This window comes from Drosophila eugracilis, unplaced genomic scaffold (genome assembly GCF_018153835.1).
Source record: "Drosophila eugracilis isolate 14026-0451.02 unplaced genomic scaffold, ASM1815383v1 contig_2152, whole genome shotgun sequence".
Taxonomy (NCBI): domain Eukaryota; kingdom Metazoa; phylum Arthropoda; class Insecta; order Diptera; family Drosophilidae; genus Drosophila; species Drosophila eugracilis.
This window is the reverse complement of record NW_024573036.1, coordinates 2,651,962-2,674,977: the sequence shown is the minus strand read 5'-3', so window position 1 is coordinate 2,674,977 and position 23,016 is coordinate 2,651,962. Positions and strand designations below refer to the sequence as shown.

At 42.4% G+C, this 23,016-nt stretch overlaps 1 protein-coding gene across 2 annotated transcripts in view; it reads left to right on the top strand.

Moving 5' to 3' along the window:
* Nucleotides 1-992: 992 nt before the first annotated feature.
* LOC108110727 (zinc finger protein ush) overlaps nucleotides 993-23,016 on the top strand; it is a 51,566-nt gene continuing 29,542 nt past the window's right edge. The window contains exon 1 of one of the 2 annotated variants that reach the window (XM_017219913.2): nucleotides 993-1,928. In XM_017219913.2, the coding sequence (XP_017075402.2) occupies nucleotides 1,886-1,928 (43 nt within the window). In that variant the 5' untranslated portion in view covers nucleotides 993-1,885. The remainder of the gene's footprint in view (nucleotides 1,929-23,016) is intronic. The other variant, XM_017219914.2, reaches the window with a different exon arrangement.

The following is a 23,016-nucleotide window of genomic DNA, read 5'->3' as shown; positions in this document are numbered from 1 at the left end:
TGGCCCGCTAACTGCTTTCTGATATTTATTGCCATGCATCCCCATTTGCATGAAGCCCTTAGAATACTCCGACCATCCCCTTGACAGTGGGTCTGTGCCACAGGAAGCTTTTCATTTCCGGCGCTGTCGGAATTTTTAAAATCTATGAGTGTCCAATGCAAAGCAGGAGCAATTCCCATTAAAACCAGGCAATAGGTGAAAATTACAAGACAAAAACGTAAACTGCGAAAAAGAAAAAGGAAAAAACCAAACGGAAGTGCAGCTAACAAAATGCTGAAAACTTGACTTTTTTGCTTCCACAGGAAATGGAATTCTGTGGACATAGCTCTAATTATTTATTTATATATTTTTTACAAAAAGCAACCATCATGAATCATTGTTAACCCGAAAAATCCACCTAACTTTCTGGCCTTTTAAATTAGGCGCCTTTGTCAGGCGCCCTCTATATGGAAAGCCTAAAAGTATGCATAGGTAATGGAAATGAGTTAAGCGCCATCTAGCGACTTAAAGCGGTAACTTGTACTTATCTTGCTCATAACTGCGTTAAATGAAATTAAATTTCTTAACGCCTTTTGAAACCAACTGTAAAAGTCAAGAAGTTAGGAATATGAAAGAAGGCAACTCAAATAAGAACAAAATGAATTAATGGCGATTAAGACTTAAAAATGTGCGTGCGTAAATCGTAAACAATTATGTGCCGACGCTGTTTTCTTCTGCGTATATCAGTTTTTTCAAATTAATATAAGTTACGAGTTAAAACGGTTTTGAATTTCTAAGGATGGAGAATGAAGAACAGCAATGAACATGTGAAAACGTGCGTAAATGTTTCGGCGGTTTTGTTTTGATTCTTATCAAACAGCGAAGCAGACGCCAAAGCATGCGGAGCAATGAAAAATCGAGTACAAAACAAAATGGAAAAAGAGGGAACAAGTATTGCGCCTGCTCCAATAAGAGATTTTAACGCTCTGCCGGTTTCTCTTCTCCCCAATTGGATCTTTCGTTTCGGTTTCGACATGGATTTTATTCGTACGCGAGAGTTCTCTTATGGGTTTCTCTCGTTAACAACCGTTTTAAGAGAACTGTTAAAAACTGAACGGAAATTTTAGAATAACGATGAACATAATATTTTGATCAAAAAGAGCGGCAAAGTAGCTACAGACCAAGAGGAATATGATTAGGAAATTTGAATTTATGATGAATTATCCTAAATTAAAAGGATAGCGTTTTGGGTATGATTGTTATCACACCGCGAAACAGACGCCAAAGAGTGTGGAGCAATGAAAAATCGAGTTCAAAACAAAATGGAAAAAGAGAGAAAGAGCATTGCGCCTGCTCCAATAAGAGCTCCCGTCTCCCCAGTTGAAGCTTTCGTTTCGGTTTCGGTTTCGTCGTGCACTTCATTCGTGAGCGAGAGCTTGCTTCGAACAGACGCCTCCAAGAACGCCCCGCATGCCACGCCTCTATTCGAAAGGCTTTTTGGCAAGAAACACGCGACTGCAATAATAATAACCATATTAAGAACACTGATCAGATATTGTTGGGATTTGCGATCAAATTGGAGATTATTTTCCGTTGCATTCCAATCGGAATTGTATTTTCATTCCGTTCTGTAATCGCGCGCGTTTTTCGTCGCGCCGATCGTTAAAAATTCATTAAGGCTTGTTAATCACCGCCAATAATACAACAAATAATACAAATAATACAAGTAATCGCATTGATTGCCCATAATTGATACTCGCCGTGTGTGAGAGAGTGAGTGCCTGTGTGTGAGTGCGATCGCATCCGCCGGTAAATGTCCGCGCCAAGGGAAACGGATCTGGATCTTCCACGGACTTGATGCCGACGTAGCTGAAGATATATCTCCAGTCCAGCAGTTGGACTCGAAATGTCACGACGCAAACAGTCCAACCCCAAGCCGTTGAATAAAGGTGAGTTAATAGTTATCATATATTATAATATAACTAATTAAAGTACAGATTTTATTATTCACTTATGAAGACTTATAAAGACAATAAAACCTATAAGATTACAACCATAAGTCCAGGTTTTACAATCGCAATAACGATCGCTTTCCATCTGACCGCCAGCTGACCCATTCAAATTCACTCGCTTGGTCAGCAGCTCTCGTTTTTTGGACAGCAAAACATGTGAACGAACACACAGCAAACACAGAAATCCAAGAGAAAGGGGGAAGCAAGCGGGGGGATAAACTGATAAACTATGCCAAGACAAAGAAGCCAACGAATCATTGAAATCAAAACAATAAGAATGATAAAGTCAAGTTTTTGCCGCTATAAGACATCCGATACTGAAATCATTTATTTAGATTATGATTACGTAAAACGACTCAAAAAGATCGGTACCACCAGGGAAAGAGATTAAGCCAGGAAACTGAAAACCATTTTATTATGTACTTTAAATTGTTTACTTTTCATGTGAAGGGTATAAACAATATGTTTATTATAGAAAGGAAGTGCAGATATTGTCAAGTTTCTTTACTCATTTCAATGAAATTTCTTTACCTTTTCGATATCGATATCGATACCTGTTGTACGTGCAGCTGACACACCTTATAAATTTCGTCAGGGACGCGAAGAAAGAGAGAGAGAGTGCGGAGAGTATTAACTAATTACATTTCGTTGTTTGCCATTTGATATATTTATGGCCCCGAACCATTTGACACCCAATGAATGCATTTCGGAATCGAAATCGATAAAACGTGCCGGACCTGCGACACTGGACACCCTAAACACCTGAACTCACCTCAGTTTCCGCCCCTCCCAGAAGCCCCCGCTCGACTACCCGTTTTCCGCTTATCCATTTTGCCATTTTGGACTCCTTATCGCTTTCGCTGCCCTGCTCCAAGCACGTTTCTCGACTGGCTGACTCTGCTCCACCCAACACCCATCTGAACAGAGCCCCCAACAACCCCACAAATAGTCAACTAGTGATATCAGCCCAAGTCATGAAAGTGGAAACTCCACAGTAAGCGGTCGGGAATCTATATCTTGTGCCAAGACTACAGGGGATTTTGGTATACCTTAAAGAGAGACAAGATCTATATCTATATCTATATCTATATATTATATATTTATATTTTCTACCTACTAAGACTTAAACTTAGAGCTAATTATTGGGTACGACCGAAAAGATAAAAAAATTCTTTAGAAGAAATTCTTTAGAATTTATTTATACCTGAAAAGTAAGCAAGTCCCCTTAAACTTAAAACATTAAACTATTTGTGGAGTTCCAGTGAGGGCATTCATATTTTTAAAAACTACTTAAAAAGCTATTTATACTCGAATAGCTACCAAGCTTAGCCTTTTAAACTATTTATAGGGTACGACGAATGGATAAGGTGAAACTTTACCATTAGCTTACGATAATTTAGGGTATTTTTATCGGTGCAGCTGTTGTCCGTTGTTGTTGTTTCACCTGCACTATCAGTGGGTTATCCCTGGGCAACTATCCACCACCCACCTACACCTCCCTACCATTTCTGCTTTGCATATTTATCTCTTGCACACTTGCTTCACTTCTGTCCCGTTGTTTTCTATGGCTTAGTAGTGGGTGGCGGGACGGCGGTAGTGGGAGTTGGTTTTGGAAGGCGAGAAAAAACTCAAAGCACAACTCGATAAAGTTTTATCACAATTGCAGCAGCAGTGGCAGCAACAACAACGAATAACATCAACTGCGTGGCTTTTGTTCGAGGTTCTTCAGGCGTTGTGTTTGTTGCCTTTACATAAGCTCCAATAACTGGCATTTGTATCGCCGTATCGTATAGACCAGAACTAGAACTGTAGGAATCGCGATGACAACGCCCCCGGGTTCGTTTTCGGAATACCCTTTCTATTTAGTTTAAAACTGGGTAAGGTTGGCAGGCCAAAAATTTGTTTGTCATATATATATTTATCATTATATACATTTCTAAAAATAAATAAAATATCCCATTAGTAGTAGCACAAATCTAAGTAAACTAAACACAATAGTCCATCACATACTTCGATGCATTGCAGGGTATTACCATTTTAGCCAGGTCCCACCTGCTTTCGATTCCTATCTCATACCTTTTAGGAGTTTCGAGACCTGAGGGAGTGCAGTCGCACATAGATAAGCGCTGTTGTGAGCAGCCTTTCGTTTTTGTTTTTTATAAATTTTAATTACGCTTATCACTAATTTTATGTTAATGGCCAGCTGTTGGCTGTCGGTTGCTGGATGTTCGCTTGGCTCTTGTTTGTTTGGTTGTCCGTTGCTCTCCGGCAGCCGCAACAAAAGAGGACGCCCATCGACATAGTCATTCCCATGCGGGTGACAATTTAGTCAAAAGTCAAGTCATGTTTGAGTTCTACTCGATTTGAAGCGGGCCAAGCTCTACACTGGGAGAAAGAATGTGTGGTTAACCAAACAATTCTATAATGCTCTGAATTTAAAATAATTGGCACAGTTTTAAGATGCTTTAATCTATTAAAAACCCAGTTTTGCTGAGAGTTTTCCACACTGGGGCCCTATTTCTCATATCTGAAATCGGCGCGGGTACGTGTCAAGCGGTTCGCTTCGCTTTTCGGCGGAAAGGGGGATCTTTATAGAGGGGGTAGGTGGAGCTGCGCTGAGCTGAGCTGGAGCGATAAGAGAAGCTAGCTAACTGTGTATTGCAATTGCAAGTGCAGTTTGCAGTTTGCAGTTTGCATTCGAAGAGCTGCAGTTGCAGCCGCGATAAAAAAGCCAGGGCTCAGGTTGCGAGTACGGTTTGCCCCTCTGCTCACCGCCTCTGTGGCTGTTCTGTCCATTTCAATTGGAAAAGATAATCTCGAGCTTTGGCCATTTTGACATTGTATTTTAATAATTGCGATAAGCCTCGCCCTCTCCCTCTCTCACTCACTCTTTGTCTCTGTTTTGTTGATTTGCTGGAAATCGGACCAGGAAATATCATTAGATAAAAAGGCACCAACAATACGCCAATAACAGCAAACACAAAAACAACAACTAAAACAAAAACAAAAACAAAAACATTAACAAGCATTACAAATTACAAAATGTTGTTTTTCACTTTGTTGCATTTTATTATCGTTGTTTTTGGCCAGCACATTTGCATATCAAGTGAGGCGATGGTGCGGTGGGGCCCAGGGGGTGTGATAAGGGGGTGAGGGGATAGCAAGGGGAATAACTTGACGATCGACTTAGTCAGCCAGCGGATTCAGAATGTCGATATATTTATTGCCGTTTTTGCGCTGTTTTGCTTTGCTCTTATCACACGAGAAGGGAAATTCAAAAGTGATTAATCAATGGGCGAATGAGGCGACTCAAACAGCACTGATAAACTTGTTTTAAGAATGAGCACAGGGATGAGCTTTTGATCTTAATCACACTGAATCATTCTATAAAAAATATGTTTTCCAACACTACTAAACATGCTTTACCTATAGCACCATTTTAAAATCTAATCAGAATATGACTTTGCATGATGCATTTCCGTTTCCTCAAGGAAAGCTGTCTTCGTCAGCTAAATTTATCTAACACATTGAGTCAGCCGTGGAATAAACGTACAGGACGCAGCTTTGACGCAAAAATGAAATATAGATAAAAATGTGTAAATAGCTGAAATGAATTAGATGAATGTTTCATTTTCTGGGATTTTCTCGTTGTTCACATTCATTTTTTATTTTAGTTCAGAATTTTTCATGACGGTTGAAGAAGGTATTGGAAGATCTTGATTAGAAATGCCCACAGTTGACTAATCACCTGCGATAGTGGAACCGCACTCTGACCCATTTTGCCCCCTCTGTATCCACTCGTGGGTTTATTTCAGCTTTAATCGTAAAATGCAATCAAAATAAGTTTGAAACTTGATGCCCGGCCGGCGATAATGGTTTGTAGTCATTTTCCAAACATTCCCTTCGTGAAACACCAACAAATACGGCCATCCAGCAAAACGAAAAATAAAATAAAAAATAAAAATAAAGCTAAAAACCGCTTAAAACAGCTGTCGATTGTGGTTGTTGTGGACTTTACGATGTTGTTGCCGCGCCGGTTGTTGTATGATTTGTACAATGCTCCGGGGCCTGGTCGGTTGTTTTTTATCAGCTGATCTGATGGCAAGATTGTCGCGCTTTGCTTCAAAAATGAGAGAATGAACTCGCCCAACAACAACAATTGTTGTCGTGTGTTTTTCGTTTATAACAATTTGAAGAGATTTTCAGCTAAAGATAAAAATGTCAATGTGATGTGGTTTGTCGGATACAGATAGAGATCCCCAGCTATGACAATATATATAGGGTTTAAAAACTGAATATTGTATGTAGCTATATGTATATATATATACCCGTAACATTGTATAATATATGGCCAGTATCGGAATGATCGATCTCCGCCGTTGAGTTGCGGATTTCCCTTCGGCCATGGCGCGATATCTGGCGAGTTAATTAATTTCCATTCGCCAGTCGTTGCTTACATCTGATATTTGGTATCAGTTTCATTTTCGATTCGGAATCTGATCGAATCGAATCGGCGGGGATCGCATCCGATGAACCTGTAGCGAGCGGCATTCCGGGAGGAATCCATGTCTTCACTGTCGCCGGGGGCGTTGATAGCGGAACATTTTGAATGCCATAAATCTCTGTCAGCGCCTCCTCGAAACGTTCCAATCTAGCTGATAGGCGATGGCTATCGGTAGCCGAAAATTAGAACTGATTTCTATATTCAGTGGGCACTAGCCAAGGGGAAGTTCCAAAGTATTCCTTATCAGCGGCCCACTAACCGGGCGACTGATCGCTCTAGTGTCCATCGATCGGCCGATAGACCAACCGAGCCACAAAAACAAAAGGGAAAGGGGAAGTCGAAGGTCTACTGATAGACCGCATGTTACTCTAATTTATATAATTTCAGTCATTTATTTCTATTAAAAACACTAAAAAGAAACAAATTGCTAATTACCAATCTAAATAAAGATGGTTTTGGAAATTTAGAAGATAGTTAATGCTCTGTGAAAAACATAAGTGTCGCAAATACCCTTTAAACCTGAACCACCCTTAGAAAAGGAGATGGCGAGACAGGAAGAGAGAGATAGAAACTCATTCAGAGATATCGAGGCGACAAATCTCAGTTCGAATTTCGACACCTTATCTTTTCGCGTTCATCTGGCGAGTTTCCAATTTCGAGTGCTCCTAATGATGTGATGTTCTTGTGCGTTGTCAGCGATAATCGTTATCGTTATCGCTTCGCAAGACGAATTCCGTCTAGTGTTGGCCTCTTGATATCAACTTGAGATATCCGTCGATTTTCAATTTCGAAAGGGGAAACGTTATGTGTAGATTACCATCATCATCAAACGACCGACTGCTCCTTCTCCTCCTTCTCCTTGTCTTCCACCCACTTAATTAGTTTCGATTCTCTGCTCTCCGCTCAAATTCGTTTTTGGCTTGGCCTTTCTTTATCAATCCTGGGAGCTGCGGCCTTATCTCGAAATAAAGTTCATGCCGAGGTCCTATTATCTTTTCCCAGCGATCAGCGCAGCATTCATTTAATTGACCATCCGAACTGACCCAACCACGTCTGTCCATCCATCCATCCATCGATCCTCTGCACTCTGCTCCTCCTCCATCTCTTCTGCCTCCTCAGTCCGAATCTCCTCCAGCTCGTGTGCATTCGTTCCTTGGCTGCTCGTTGTCGCTTCCATCTGCAATCTCTGATTAAGCCCGGGCATGGTCTGCCCTGGGGCATTAGACCGCAAATCATCGCCACATATATGTATATGTATTTATGCGGTGTGTACATATAGGTTCCCTATAGTATGAGCGCTCTTTCTTGCCGATTATCTGCTGGTGGCCGTTGCCAGTCAAAGTGCAGACCTTGAAAATTATTAAGCCAGCCAGCGAGATTGAGTACAGATTGCTAGATGAAGCTGGCTGCCAAAAATATTTAAGCTAGAATGCGTTCTCGATGATCTTTGACAGTTCGGCAAGCCATTTCTCCGTATTAAGTATTACCATGAGTCAAGATAGTTTCCTGTTATATTCCCTTTCCCGTTTCATCTCTCAGTTTCTTCACTTGCTCAGCTATAGCTCATATCTCATTTTACCCCATGAACCTGGTGCTATTGCCGCTCGAAGTGAGTTTAAGTTTTGCTTATTTCACACAACTCATCAATCAATTATTAATTACAAAGTGTACAGCTCAGCCTATCTAGGCCCTCGCCTAGCCCTCTCCTGTCCGCCTCGTGATAAATTGATTAAGTTTACATGTCCGTGGAGCACAGAGATAGCGCTCAGGAGCAATGAACGGGGAGAGGGGAAGTGACGTTGGAATCGAAATCGAGACAAAATCGTATCGAAAATCGTATGCCGTACACACAGAAAATTAGAGACAGACAAACACGTTCGCATGGCTGAAAAAATTTCAAAATGAAAATTTAAGTGCTGCGATTAATTTGGCTTATCAGGAGGCAACAACACGGACCCAGAAAGAGCCACAGCGAAACCCAGAACAAGTGCAATTAAAAGATTTTTAAGCAAACATTTGTCATTAGAGATAAGCACTCGTAAGATGTGTACTCGTTTATGGGTCGGGGGTATTGGGGTTTTGGGGCTTTGGATGGCGGGCCGGGGAGGGGACACCTACGCATAAACCAAAATTAGGATGTCTCAATTCGAATGTGGAGGTGGATGAGGGGTAAACAGGGTGTTCGAAAGCAAACTAATTACGTGATAAACGAAGACATTGCGACTTTTACATCAATAGCTACACTGAGAAAAGCAGTGCCCTATTTGCTTGTATTTCAATACAAATTTACTTGCTGTGTCTGTGAAGTCCCCACCTGCCCCCTAGTCACCCTCCCCTGGGTATCTTCTGTTTACCCACGACAATCAGAAGCCAAACTGAATGGCAGCGATGCCATCGATAGAATCGGTGGCCCAAAAGGCCGGCAAAACCAACAAGGCAGCGTGCGGCAATCGATTAAAAATCCATAAAATAATATGCCTAGATTTTATTTGCTGATCGAAACGAATCGAACGCACTCTGTCTATGTGTAATTAAGATTGAAGGCGGCGAGGGGGAGCGGGCGCAAATGGAGGGCAATATGATTTCTATTTATGCCATTAGCTTTGCGCCGATCCCACGCCGCGATAGCCCCAAGCGTTTGGAGCTCCTTCATGTCGCTTGGTGGCCATTTTGTTCGTTTATCTTTCGCTTGTCTTCAGGCCCAACCCAACTTCCCATACCAATGAATCAAGCCCCAACAGAACTTTGGAACTTTACACACTGACAAAAAAGGATGAGGAATTCTGTCTTACACACTGATTAATGATAAACTGATGCCCAAACAGTGAGTTTGAATCAGATATTAATTGATATTTGAATCAAATCTTACGATCCGATCATACAGACCTAGTTTTCTAAGTGAAGGGAAAATCTGAAATCTGAAAATGATTCTGAAAGTGAATCAGGCAAATCACGTCATCAGCTCGAAAATCCTCATTAGCTCGGGCTCGATTCTCTCGAATATCGCTGATGCGGATTTCTCGCTCAATCAAGTAATTTTGGCGCCTGGCTTGGCCGAAGAATGCGATGAATCCATAACAGCTTTAGTCGCCGACCGATCTGGATTCCGAGGCTCGACTTGCAGAGCACTTTAAGCCTAATCACTTGAATGGCCCACAACTTGCATTTGGTCGAGATGCAGGGACGGAGATGCAGATGCAGATGCAGGAAAGACCAAGGACCGCAGAGTGCAGATGGGAGATGGGAGACATTTGCCGCCGCCGCCAGTCTTATCTAAATGCCAGCCTCACAGTCTCGTCTTCCATTATGATATGGCGATAGGGAGACACACGTGGACAGGAAAATATCTCCAAGAGCTATCGAATGCGTCGCCAATGTGGAGCCAATTGAGAATCGAAAATTGAGGATAGTGAACGAAAAAGAGGAAAAATGAGTGAGCCAAGGAGTCGGGAATAGTTTGTAATTGAAACGCATTGACTTCGATATACTCTTTGGGGAAGAGCCTTTAAATATTCAAAATCAAGAAGTTTCAGTTCTTAAAATAAAAGCCTGGATATTTTCGAAGCTAAGTTATGATTTATCAAAAATGTTTTATATAACTTTATAGAAATATTATGCTTAATCTTTTTTGACTCATATAAACAACAAAATAAGCATCTACTTTTTTTCTTAATGACAAAGCGCATGAAACTAGTAATTCGCTTGGAGGTTTCATTATTTTTTATTTATATAGTTAACATTTAAAATGGACGAGGTTCGGATAAGAAATCGTTATCAGAGTTACTTGAGAATAGGCACTATTTATAAAAGTGAGTAGTAGTATTTATACTAAGTGAGCTTTCATCAAAACATTTTGAATTCCATTAGCTCTTTGTTATTATTAATCATTCCATTTATTATATCATCATTCCAGCTGAGCTGAAAGACTTATTCACTGTACCCCATCATAAATGAGCTGGGATTAGAGCACAGTCCCTGCTCAGAAGTGTTGAGGAAGCATAATTTACATGGCAACAGGCGCCATTAGGAGCCGCACAGGTCTCACTTGGGATCTCAGATCTCGGGATCTCTGCGGAACTGTCCTGCCTTGAGAAACGGGTTTCCAGTTCGTGGCGGGAATGAAAGACCTGTTGCAACCAACAACCAGCAACCAACTTCCAACAACCTGCAACTTGCAACTGGTCCGAGGGCTTGGCGCTGATGGATGCGTGTTTGTTTACAGCTTTGCTGTTTGTTCAGTTTAGCGTAATTGCCGCCGTGTCCAGCTGCGGGGGCTGAGGGGCTATTCAGGGGTTAAGGCTGGGGCTGCCGGGGGTTAAATGAATGTTAACAACGTGTTCTGTCTGCCTTTTCCTTTGGTCTCTCCTTCTCGCCTCCTGGCCCTCCTTTTACCATTTAAAACATTTTAATTATGGGACCACAAAATGCGTTGCTTTTTCTGCTGCTGCTGCTGCTCCTTATCCACCTGTGTCTTGTGTCTGGGTTTGCTGTGAGGTGTCCCCCAGCTGGAGTTGTCCCCTTGCCTACTTTGGGCTCCCTCTCTTAAATGGCATTTAGATAAGGTTCTTCGACCCGCCCGCCCCTTTTGCAAAGGATTGTCCACTGGCCATCGATTTATGAGAATGTTGATAGCAAAATCGTTCCTAGTCCCTCTCCTCTTTTGCAAATCTTGCTCATCATTCTCGGTCTCCTCCATCTCCTCATCCCGCTTCCTTAGGACTCTGCTTCTTGCCGCTGTCTTTGTGCGTCATTTATTGAGCAACTGATAAGGCCATCGACCGCCCTCTTTTATCACCCCGCCTCCCACTTCGAGCGGGCGAAATATGAATTCGATTTGAAAAGAAATTAAGAAACAGCCAGAAAATGAATAAAGACATTTTGTCGCCGACATTGAATTCCCCACTCTCCTAGAATATTCGCTGTTGGGTACTTCGCAATGAATGGGCATATTAGCGAATGAGTTTCCTAAATAATAAATGTTTGGTTTTAATTAAATTATTCATGATTCTTCAATTCAGACTAATAGGGTATCCTTAATTTACCCAAGCAAAGCTCTCTAATAACGTCACCCCCTTTCAGTCCTACCGTACCGGGTATATCGGAGCCAAATCTAGATAAGTTAGCTGCTGCCGTAAAAGCTTCTCCGTCTATGGGTTCAAACTCACGTCAGATATGAATGGAGCTGCCATTTTGGCCATCCATCTCGCCTGTGCTCCATCTCATCCCCCATCCAAGTGCTACGGTCTATCTCTTAGTTTGAGTTTCGATTTCGATTTCAGTTTCAGTTTCGGTTTTCTTAATTATGTTTGCTCCGCTTTGGAGCATCCGTTTGAAGATCTTTCCGCGAGATAGGCCAATTTATGATTTACGTGGAACATTGCCCTGGAATTTGATTTGGTTTTGATTTGACTTTGGCTTCGGTTTCGGTCTCGGTTTTTGCCCGGTTTTGCTTCTTTGCTTTACAATTGATTTTCATTGCCTGTCATTATTTGGCTTGGCTCGTTTGCTTTCGTTTTCGGATTTCGTTTGTCAACCTCGCCACTCTCTTGCAGAGAGAGAAATATTCAAGCAATAACCATAAATATCTGCTCAGTTCTATCAATGAAATACTTATTTTAGAAGACCAACTATCTGTAATCTCTTTTCAAACATGACTTAATATTTTTATTGCATTTTGGCATTTGTAATATTACTAATAATATGCCTTTCTCACAGTGCTGCCTCCTTTCCGCCCCTTTCCCCGCATTGCGTAGAGATCGAGGTCAGCGATAAGGCCGCGACTTTTGTTTGGCACGTCAAAGTCAAAAGGCATTTTGTCCGATTATTCCAACAACTGGAATCGACCACACAAAAACCAGCGAGTACACAGCCAGGCCCGCATTCTTGGCCTCCACGTCGAGGTTCTAGCCGGGGACAGGTGGGTGAAAAGGAGTCCCATATGAACCGATACGAGCCCATACGCCAGTGCCCCCTTATAATTATTTTATAAGTGCAGCGACATCGGGCTTATCCAATCCGAGAGCCAGCATGATTCACTTGGCGTCGCTAAATCTCGAGAAGGAGAAAGAGTGGCAGGAAACTCGGAGAGAGAGAGCTGACTCTATGGCCGATAACTCCGTGTAGATTAGCCCCGACTGACTGACTGAGTGCAGCGATAGCAGCACTCCACGTTACAGGCCATCCACACCATACCTTGGCACATACTCCGTTTCCGATCCCTGGCCATAATGTTCGGCTGAAAAAGGTTTTTGTTTCTGAGCAGAGCGCCTATCTCGAGAACTGTTATCCCAAATGTGGCCGCCAGACGCCGGGCTTGATGGGCCCCGCATGGCCATAGGTGATATCATGGCCCATCCTTGGGTGCGTTTTGTTTTTACCCGATATCTTGGCGACTGGAAAGGTCTGAGTCATAAAAGCTGGGGTTAGCCGGTTGGTTATTCACAGATTTAAAACGTAAATTTTCACGTTTATTCGATTTTGTTAATATGTTTGAATCCTCTGAAGAACTCCATGCCGCGTCAAACTTTCTGGAAACATATCCAATCTTATCGCCTAGTCCAAATTCTCAGAATTTCCTCTCAAATGTTTGCCCATTTTCGATTATCGAATATTATTATTGTTTTTTGATGGGCAAAGTCTCCTTTTTTGCACTTCCGTGTGGGTTGTGGATAAGCTGCTCTGCCTTTCAATTGTTGTTGGCCACAAAAGGATTGAGCAAATCTTGAAAAGTTGATAAACTCTCGGGGCAGTTTCCTTTGCCCCTCCACTCCGTGCTTGTCCCTCTCTGCCTCTCCTCTTTGGCAGGGAGCGATGGCCATCGTCCACTTTTGATTGCCTCCCTCTGAGACGCCCGCCGCTCTGTCCCTGCCTCCAAATCCAAATCCTTCATCTGAGCCGAGTGTGGGTGTTCGTGTGAAACTAATGTCGCACTTGGACCATTCCCGATGCCATTTAAACAAACAAGCCAATGCAATGACAACACAGTGCACAGTGGGCCGAAATACATTTGCACGTGATTTACAAAATGATATCACCATACCACTCTTACAGCGCAAGAGCACATTACGAATGTGGTAGACCTAATAAATAAAATCTGTAAATATTTTTGCAGTTTCTTCGAATGGAAACCACTGTTCTTTTCGGATTTTGGGTCTTAGGACTGGACGCTGCAGCCGATAGGTTGTGTAGATCGTGTTGAACGCAGCTTGTTTAGCATGCCAATTAGGCTCCTCTCTTTCGAGTGGGAATTGCTCTGGTCTGCGCTGCTCCTCCCCAGCTTTGCTGCCTTTCTCAGCTCCAATCCGCCTCCTTTTTGGTGTCCATCTCAAATACAAAATCAGCTCGTGCAGCTCGGCAGTCAGCAGTCAGCAGCTGGAAAAAAGGTGTTAATTTTGTCTGGCATCGCTCCTCCATCGAGCCTTTCCTTCTGCATCTTTCCTTCCATTTCCCCGAACTTTTAGTGTTTGCTGGGCTTAGCCAAATAGTTTGGTGTTGGCCACGTTATTGCCACAAAAAGCGCAGAACGAGCGTGCTGGTTCACCGGGGTCAGGAGTTGCAGTTGCAGTTGATCCACACAATTTGTAGATACATTTTCCGAAGCCGAAGCTGCACGAAGCTCTCTCCGGGGTGAGGGGTCAGATTGGTGTTAGATTTGCATTAAAATTGGTTGTGATTTATTTTGCCATTTTATCCCAAAGAAAATTGACTACCAATTTAACTTTTCATCTTTGTATTTTCCTTCATTCCTTTTTTAACATTTTATCTCCTCCTTACATATGTGTTCCTCATATGGGCGTGGTCAATTAACGATTACGATTATGATATCGAGAGACCCCTCAGAGGCGAAAGAACAGAAACATCTTTAGAACCAACAACCTAGGCAAACATACCACGAAGCTTATGAAGTGCCAGAGGAAGGTCACTCAAATAATGACTGGAAACCAGGGACTTAGTTCATCTATATTATCCATTAAAGTTAATGCTGGATATATTAGTGTTGAAATATAAAGGTTAAAAAAGTAATTGGAAAATACTTTATACCAAATACTACTAGCACTTGGAGTCTCCCAATCATTTCGCTCAGTGTGATAATGTTGCTCTGGATGGGATCCCGTTCCCATTGCCCATTATAACACTTTCACGGCTCGTTTAGCTCTGGCTGGCCATCCGCATCATCAGGGGAGATGATCAACAAAGTTAGCCGCCGGAGGAGCACGAGTTTTCCATTGGGTTCTCGATTCCTTGGGTTCTCCCTCCCTGGAGGCGTTTGCATGCCATCGTGATTGGCTTGGATCATAGTCTCCGTTCCCTGGATGTGTGTGTGTGTGTGTGCACGATTCGACACCATCTTTCATTTTGGTCCGTCTTCCAGGCACTATGCTATCCCAGAGAAGCATTTTCAATTAATGGCCACACATTCCACGTTGATCAGGAGGGCGGGAGTTGAGGGGTTAGGCAGGAACTCCAATCTGAGAACGGAGTTGGCGCATCAGCCAAAGTGTTACAAATACGCCAATGGCTAAAGAGCTGGCACTGAACTACAGGAAACCAGTATCTTCCCCTTTAAAGAGTTATTTTAAAATGGGGAAATAACTCTTATTTAGGATACTTTTTCGAACTTCCTAAACTTTATAATTAAAAAGGATTAAAAGGATTAACAGTTAGAATAATTATACAAGAAATGAATCCCCAAATATTTCCTTACTGTAACACCTTTCCTCAGCGATCTCTAAACCATGTTGCTTGGTGCTTTTTGCTTACGGATCAACCGCCCAGCGAAACAAATTGCATCCCAGAGCTTGCTATCGAGTCTTAGCAGCAGCAAGGAGGCACGACGCCTACAAAAACCGCATTACCTGTCTACCCTTTCTGGACCCCCCTCCTCGCAGCCAGCTCTCCTACATTTCCTACTGCAATCTGTGCCAGCCAAACTTCTTTTTCCCGGCTTTTCCTTCTGCTCGGGACACGTTTCGTGATTTATGAGGTGCGAATTGCATTGAAATCATTTTGGCCCCGCTCTGACTCCCCCGCCGCTACCTTCCTCTTCGTCCCCCTGACTACAGCCATATTAAATTGACGACGGGGATATTCGTGGCCAACTTCCATTTTTAGCCATTTTCACAACAATGGGGAAGATGGCGATGAAGTCTGCTGGTTAAGACGCTCTCCAATTTGATTGGATTTGAAGTTATTTTTTTGTTAGCTGTTATGGTTAACCCTTGAAAGGCGGAAATCCAATTATAGTCGACAATTAGTAAAATTTGTTAAAATATTTAACATAACAAAGAGCTAAAAATATGTATTTATAGTTTAAATATTAAATAAATTAATATTTGGAAAGAAGTAACACAAGATCCTCCGGCTTTCTGAGGTTAAGTCTTTCGGGTGGACTCATAATTCACGGCAACGAGGCCTTTAATATTTTAATTAAAATATCGCGTGCATTTCGGCCATTAGACGCTGCCAATTCCATTGCAGTTCACCTTTTCCTTTCGCCGGCTCCCTTTGGCTGCCTGCCCTTCGTTGCCGCTGCTGCTGTAACCTTATCTTATCACTCTGACTGATATTGCTCGTTGATAAGGACGACAAACTGCGAGCTCTGCACCAATCATCAGTCAGCAACTGCCAGACGACCGCCATTTTGTTTCCGCTTTTTTAACGATTTTTTATGGGGGTTCTCGGCTTAAATTCGGTTTCGGAGAACAAATGCGGGACTCAGTTTTTCGGTGGTGGCGAGAGGCTCCGATTATCAGGTCCGTTCCTAGGCTTCTTTTACTGGCGATAGGCGGATAAAATCGCCCTTCCTGCCTATGGGATGTACCATGCAAGAGGCTTGTACCGAGTGAGTAAGTGCTGCATACAAGCACACTCTCTGCTGGTATCGCACTTATCGCCAACTATATAAATTTGTGGGCGGACATAAAAACCGCAAAACGGAGTGAATGCAGATAGCAGCCTGCGATACCGCACAACGAATCCGTTTTCAAATATTATAAAAACAGCAAGACAAATAACGAAACAAAGCAAAACAATTATGATATTTCACAATCCGAAGATTGAATTCCTTTTGAATGTCAAAATAGTTTAATACTCAAAGAAAGGGAATTGAGATTGGATACCTAAACATCTGTCAATGGATTCCTAACTACTTAATATTTTACTGGTCAGATAATAAATTATTCCTTTTGAAAAGAACAAAGCTAACTCAATGTTTGATATACCCCGAGGAGCAGTAATTAAAGTTATTTTTATAGCAAATGAAATCGCTCATTTGAGGACACTCCTCTATCAGCTCATGAACATCTGGGAACTGTGGAAAAAAGTGTTGGAAAATGGAGGGAAAACGTTAACTGGGAAATGTGAAATGGCGGGACGGAAGCTGACAAAACGCCAACTGCTCCGACACTGACTGATGATGTTCGGTTTGGAGCAAAAACGCTTAAAACCCTCTATTATTGTCCGCCCTTTATGTTAATTTTTCATGTTTGTTCGTCGGATGTTGCTGTTGATATTTACACTGTTTTTTTTTCCAGCTGCAAATGCTGACAGGCCAAACTCATCTGATTGCATCCACACCCACTTTTTGTGGCTATTTTTTTGATGCTGCCCGATAAAATGAAACAAAGCGAGCTGAGAGCGAAAAAAATGGGTTAAAAACGCAGATTTTTATGCAAATCTCATGCCATCTAAGAGTCGTATATCTTTTTTGCATTAGCCAAATTCCGCTGCCCCCCCGAAAAATAGCCCGCGATAGCAATCGGCTGTCCGAGTGTCGCATTAACGACAAATTTTAGTTTTAAGCTTTTAAATTTTGGCTTTTGTTGTCGAGGCTTTTTTGCTTTTTTGCTGTCTGTCGATTTCGTTATCTCAGCCGAATGGCCATTTCCATAAATTTCTAATTTTATTGAAATCCCCGCACACACATTTGAGCTTCGATTGTTGTTTATTTTGAGTGCGCTGATAAAAATTGCGTATACGCCGCGTGCTTCGATTCCTTTTGATCCCCCATACCCCATCCCCCACCCCCCATCCGGAATCGATTTGCGATTGGAAAGCGGTCGATAAAACCGCTAGCCTATCTCATCCACCGACGGTTTATAATTTATGGCCCAGCCACAGAGACAATCGCTGATCGCCGATCAGCCGGCCATATGCAGATGCCTGTTTAAGTGCTCAGCGATTTTTATATTCGTCTGAGGTGTGATTTCGGCTTTCTGTGGCATATGAAGTCATCGAAGTGCCTTATCGGTCCCACAATCTAGCTGGATCTCGTTGCTTTTGTTTTGAGGTCGACGCGGGCTTTTGGAACCGCTGCCGGCGCTCTAAGTGGACCAGTTTTTGATGATCGCATTAATTGATTTTTAATATACGATAAGCAGCTATTGCCGACTGCCGAGGGGACTTAGGAAAGGTGATTTCGAGATTTAGATAGAGTTTGGGCTGATGAACGGTTGTTGACGAAGAAGGTATTTAGTTTGAAGCGATCTTAAATATATTAAGGGAAATGCTAATACAAAGATTAACACTTTTCTGTAATGGTTATAAGTCGTTTGATTTTTAACAATTCAAGTTCATTGATAAGTCTTTGCCTTGTTATCCGTTAAATAAATAAGCATAAATAAAATAATTTATTATATAAATTTACATTTTTAAATTGCTTTTGAGTTATTTTTCTTTGGTATCACCATCTTCATTTTCCAAAAGTTAATAGCCCTATTTTTCTAACAGATAAGTCAAAGCATCACCTTCGACTCAAACTTATGCTCCAACAGAGTTCAGAGCCAACGCGGTGTTCAGCCAACGAGGCCGTGTTTTGAGGCTGTATAACCAGATTGGGGCGGCGCACTCGAGTTGGGCCACCAATCAGCGTTAACTGGAGAGCTCGAGGGCCTCCATCTGCATGGTTTCAGGTCCCCCTTTCCCCGCGTTTATCCCCCAGTGCCTTGCCCGAGATAGTGTGAGCGGAGAGCGAATTCAAAATGGTTGCAGACAGCAGCGGCAGATCTTCGAGAGCAGATAGTGTAAAGTGCGTCGATCAGACAAGCCGGTGAAGCAGTGTTGGACAACGACGAGAAGCGGGGGAAGCGGAGATATATCTGGTCCTTGGATACCAGTTCTCCGTTGTCCGTTCTCCGTTGGGGAAAACCAGTTTCTCACCGCTTCTCTGGCAATTTGCATTTTCTTTCCACCTTTCGCCTTTCGGCTTTCATGGTGTTCCAATCACACACGGCCAAAGGAGACTGAGATGCTGGCCAATTATCGCCGAGAAAAATCAACGCTTACAAAAAGGTGACTATCAGCAGCCATCGGAGGAACGAGGAATATTTCACATGATTTTCGCGGTTATTGTTGTATATTTTCTTTTTTTCAAAACTAACTGCAAGGCTTAACCATCTGAAAAATATAAATTTTGTATAACTGCATTATGAAAAAATATTAAAACGAACATGAATGTGAAGAACAAACTACTAATGCTTCTGCGGAATGAATTCCATTCTGGAATTTATGGATCTGATCATCTAGGATGAGTAACTCCCCTCTCCCACTCCACACTGCCCACTTCCCCCTTAGACTACCCGCAGTCATTTCTCTTTATCGATTGCATTTAAATTGAAATCGCGACGACATTTCCCCATTTGTGTGCGCAGGTTACAAAAATTTCCATTTATTCCATATTGCATTTCGCACTTTTATTCTTTTTCAACGGCGGCTGCTGGTTTGGGTTTTTCCTTGTGGCCGCATTCGTGTTGACAACTCGAACTCTGCCTCGTTTTCCCATCCTGACAGCCCGTGTGGACAAAACTGTTGCGCCTCGCTTTGTTCCCTCTTCGTTCCTTTATTTGCTTTTCTTTTTTTTTGGTCGTTCGTTTTAGCCCGGCTAGAATGTGTGGGCGTGGCTGCTGGTAACGTTGGCCGCATTGGATTTGGTTTTGTGTTATGCGCAAATTGAAAATGCTGACAATATTATCAAAGTTTTTCAGTTTACACATCAGTGGGCTTAATGGTAGGCCCACTTCTGTACGGGCCAGGCTAAAAATTATGAATTCTCGTTTCTAAATTGCAATTTGATCAACAATTCGCAATTGTTTGCTGATGTAAAATGAATTTAAATAAAATGTATTCCGATATCATCGAGTAATTAGACCAGCCTCGTGGCCAGGGACAGGGCGGGGGCTATAGTTCGATTCGATACTCGCCCGAATAGATGTTTATATTTCTGTGTGTGCTGGCCATGTGTAATTAGTTGCTCCACGTAACGAGCTTCGCTCTAGATCTCATTTAATGATTGGCCAACCTCAACTTTGTTGAACATGAAACGTTGGCCCCCATCTGCAATGCCCCGAAACTCAATGCTTGTTATCCCATTGCACAAATCTCCGAATCTCATCAGTCGATTAGCTTTTTAGCTATTTCGAAAAACTATGTGTGAGCCATGTAATTTCTAAAATATTTAAGCGTGTGCAGTGGTTTTTAAATGATAAACCATAAAGTAAACTAAACCTATGAGCCAAACTCGAAAACTGTTGGAGAAATTATCAAAGCTTAAACCCTATGTTGGCTGTTTGTGAACGTTGGCAGCTTCTCCTTCTGGTGTTCTGGTGGCGAATTATCAGTTAGTTGCAAGCATTTTGCATCCTACTTGCCGCCTTTTCCTGCAGGAAATCACGTTTCGCACACACAGATAGCGGCGCGTGGCGTATGAGCAATTTTGCATTACGTATACGCAGCGTTTGGCAACTTTTTGGGTGGGCAACTGAAAACTTTTCGACGTCTTTATAGCGCGAATCATGTCTGCATCTGTATGTGTGTGCCAGTGCGAGTGCTTTACGTGCCTGTTAATGCAATATTCAAGTGATTGCAGACGTTTCCTTAGCCCCACTATTCTCCATTGCCCCTCGTCCTTGCGACCGAATCTCAGTTTGCTTACAACTTCTTCAGCTGTCACACGAATGAGCAGCCTGCGAGGAAGGAGAGCGCTTATCGCACTCGGAGCAGTATGCATTTGCCTCTGCCTCAGCATGTGCATCTGTCTCCTCCCGCCTCCTGCCGCCAGTTTTGTTGCCTCCTCTCTTTTTATACGGAGCAATCTCTGTGGCACTATCAAGATTCGCATTAAAATGTATCATTTTTGCCGGCTGCCTGCTGCAACAACAAGCCCGCCCTGTCCCTCCACCTCCTGCCCCTTCGGCATGCATCCTCGTCCTAAAACTTCGTAATCAACTCGTAATGACAATGCATAATAGCCGACTCTGAGTCCTGACTGCCTTGCATCCTTGCTGTATCCCTACATGTGAGTGTTTGTGTGTGCAGGAGGATGCAATCGATACACGGCGCCAAATTAAGGGGTCTTTTAGAGCAATCTTCGAATTTAAATTCATCTGGTAAGGTTTAAGCGTAAATAATACCTTAATACAGATTTTTCAGTTTAATTAAGGACATTGAACCACACAAGGAAGATTATGCACACCTTCAAAGCCATCATGGCAAAATGCAACAAGTTAATCTCACTGATTGTTTTCCCAGTGCAGTCCTGACTCGGCTTTCTTATCGCCGTTTTACGTTTCATAAAATTTTGTTGGCTCTTCGGAAAAGAAGAAGAAGAAGAAGCACTACTTTGTGACGCCGTTTAGGAATATTCACTATATTTAGCTGGATATTTCGAGTCATGAATTATGCTAAGGGGGCTACGGGACACGGGATTACGATTAAGAAGTTAGGGAGCTGAGAAAGCTTGATAATGTTGCTTAGCTGGCGGAATTCGAAAAGTCCTGAGGTGGCTTGATCCTGGCCAGAGCAACCCAACCCTCCCTCCTCTTGATTCCTTAATGATTTATCAGCCGGACGTGGGAATGAAAATATTCTTATCCGAATGGTTTTAAGGGGGAAGCGAGGGAAGGGGCCATTATCCAAAATAAAAACAAAACACGAGGCTGAATCCAGTGTTCGGCAAGTCCCCATCCCTTTCGCCCCTTCATTTTCCCTCTCACTCTCACTGGACACCTATATTGGGGCTTCCTCCTTTTTTACCCAGGTGAAACATGAATATTTGCTGTTGCTTCTGGTTGTGTGTGTATGGGTGTGTTTGCCTGTTTGCCAGCAGTCGTTGTACTTGTTGTGTTTGCTGGTCTGTTTGTTTGTTAATACTCTGCGATTGCCTCCACCTGCTTCTCTCTCTCTCTCTCTCTCAGCGGACACCCTCGCTCTCTCTCTCTTTTGCCGGCTTTTTGCTTCGGCTGTGTTTATGTTGTTGTTTATCTTTGAGGCTGTTTTTATTTGCGTGCCTCACTCAAACAGATACACACCACTCACACACAGACACAGCTCCTTCCCATCGGATTCGGTTTCTTTGTTGCCTTTTTTCGGAGTATGGCTCCGTTTCGACTGGGGTTCTTTCGCTGCTGCTCTGGAGCGCCTGACTGCCTTTTCTGGGCGCCTGTTCAATGCCGGCTGCGAATCTCAACAAAAACACTAACAAGGGGGCAAAGGCTCAGTGTGAGATACAGATACATCTGAAAGACTTGGTAATAACCACCATTGTTTCAAAAGATACAGTGCATTCTTATACCAATTTCTTGTCTTGGTTCAAAATTTGATGATTCCAAAAAGGCAACCTAATTTTGCGTCCAAAACATCAGTAATCTGTCTAGAGCAAAGCCAAAAATAGTCGGAATATCGAATGGGATACCTCGTTAAGTTTGTATTTTGATTCCCAAAAAAACTGCATTCAATGTTTAAAATGGCAATTTTTGGCCATTTTTCGCAAAATTAGATGATTTTTCCCTAATGTTTTCGAAACACATTGATCAATGCTTTTTTTTCTATTACTGATTATAGATTTATTTAGAAATGACAGAAATGTTACAAATTAGATTATGTTTGAATAAATATTACTTTCTTTTAGCTTCTAAGCTGCTAACTTGTAAGGTAGTTCCTTCCTCTGCTATTCTTTGACTTAAGCTGATTTTTCGTACTGTTCTTGTTTTTCCTTTCACTTGACTGCCCTGCTGTGCTTTCGTCTCTGTCCATGTCCTGTCTTATTATTCTCTTTGTTTATGGCAAGTTGCGCGATTTTAAATGAGATTTTCCAGCTGCGATAGGCGGAATTATTGTGTTTTAATATTTCGGCAGACATCTAGAATCTCAGCCTTTCTCAAATATCTTGTCTAACTCTGCTGATTCAGCAAGTGCCCGGGCCTTGATCCCTTTGCTTATTTTTGGTTTTTGATTTGTCGTCCCAGCTGAGTTGGCATTTTGTGCTCATTTATGGGCTGGCAATGACAGCCCCGGACCCCCAGTTTCGGGACCCCTCATTAGCTAAGGCTTAAAAGCAAAATTTGTCAACTTTATCACCATCGATACATCAAGCAGGGGTAAATGCCCCACGCAACTTTGGTGGTTAATAAACTAAATTGTAATTAATTATGAGCAAAAGTTAGAACCCCACTAAATGCAACCATTTGTCACCTGCCCACAGATGCCTGCTATGTACACATTCCGATCCAAATCGAACGTATTTCTTGG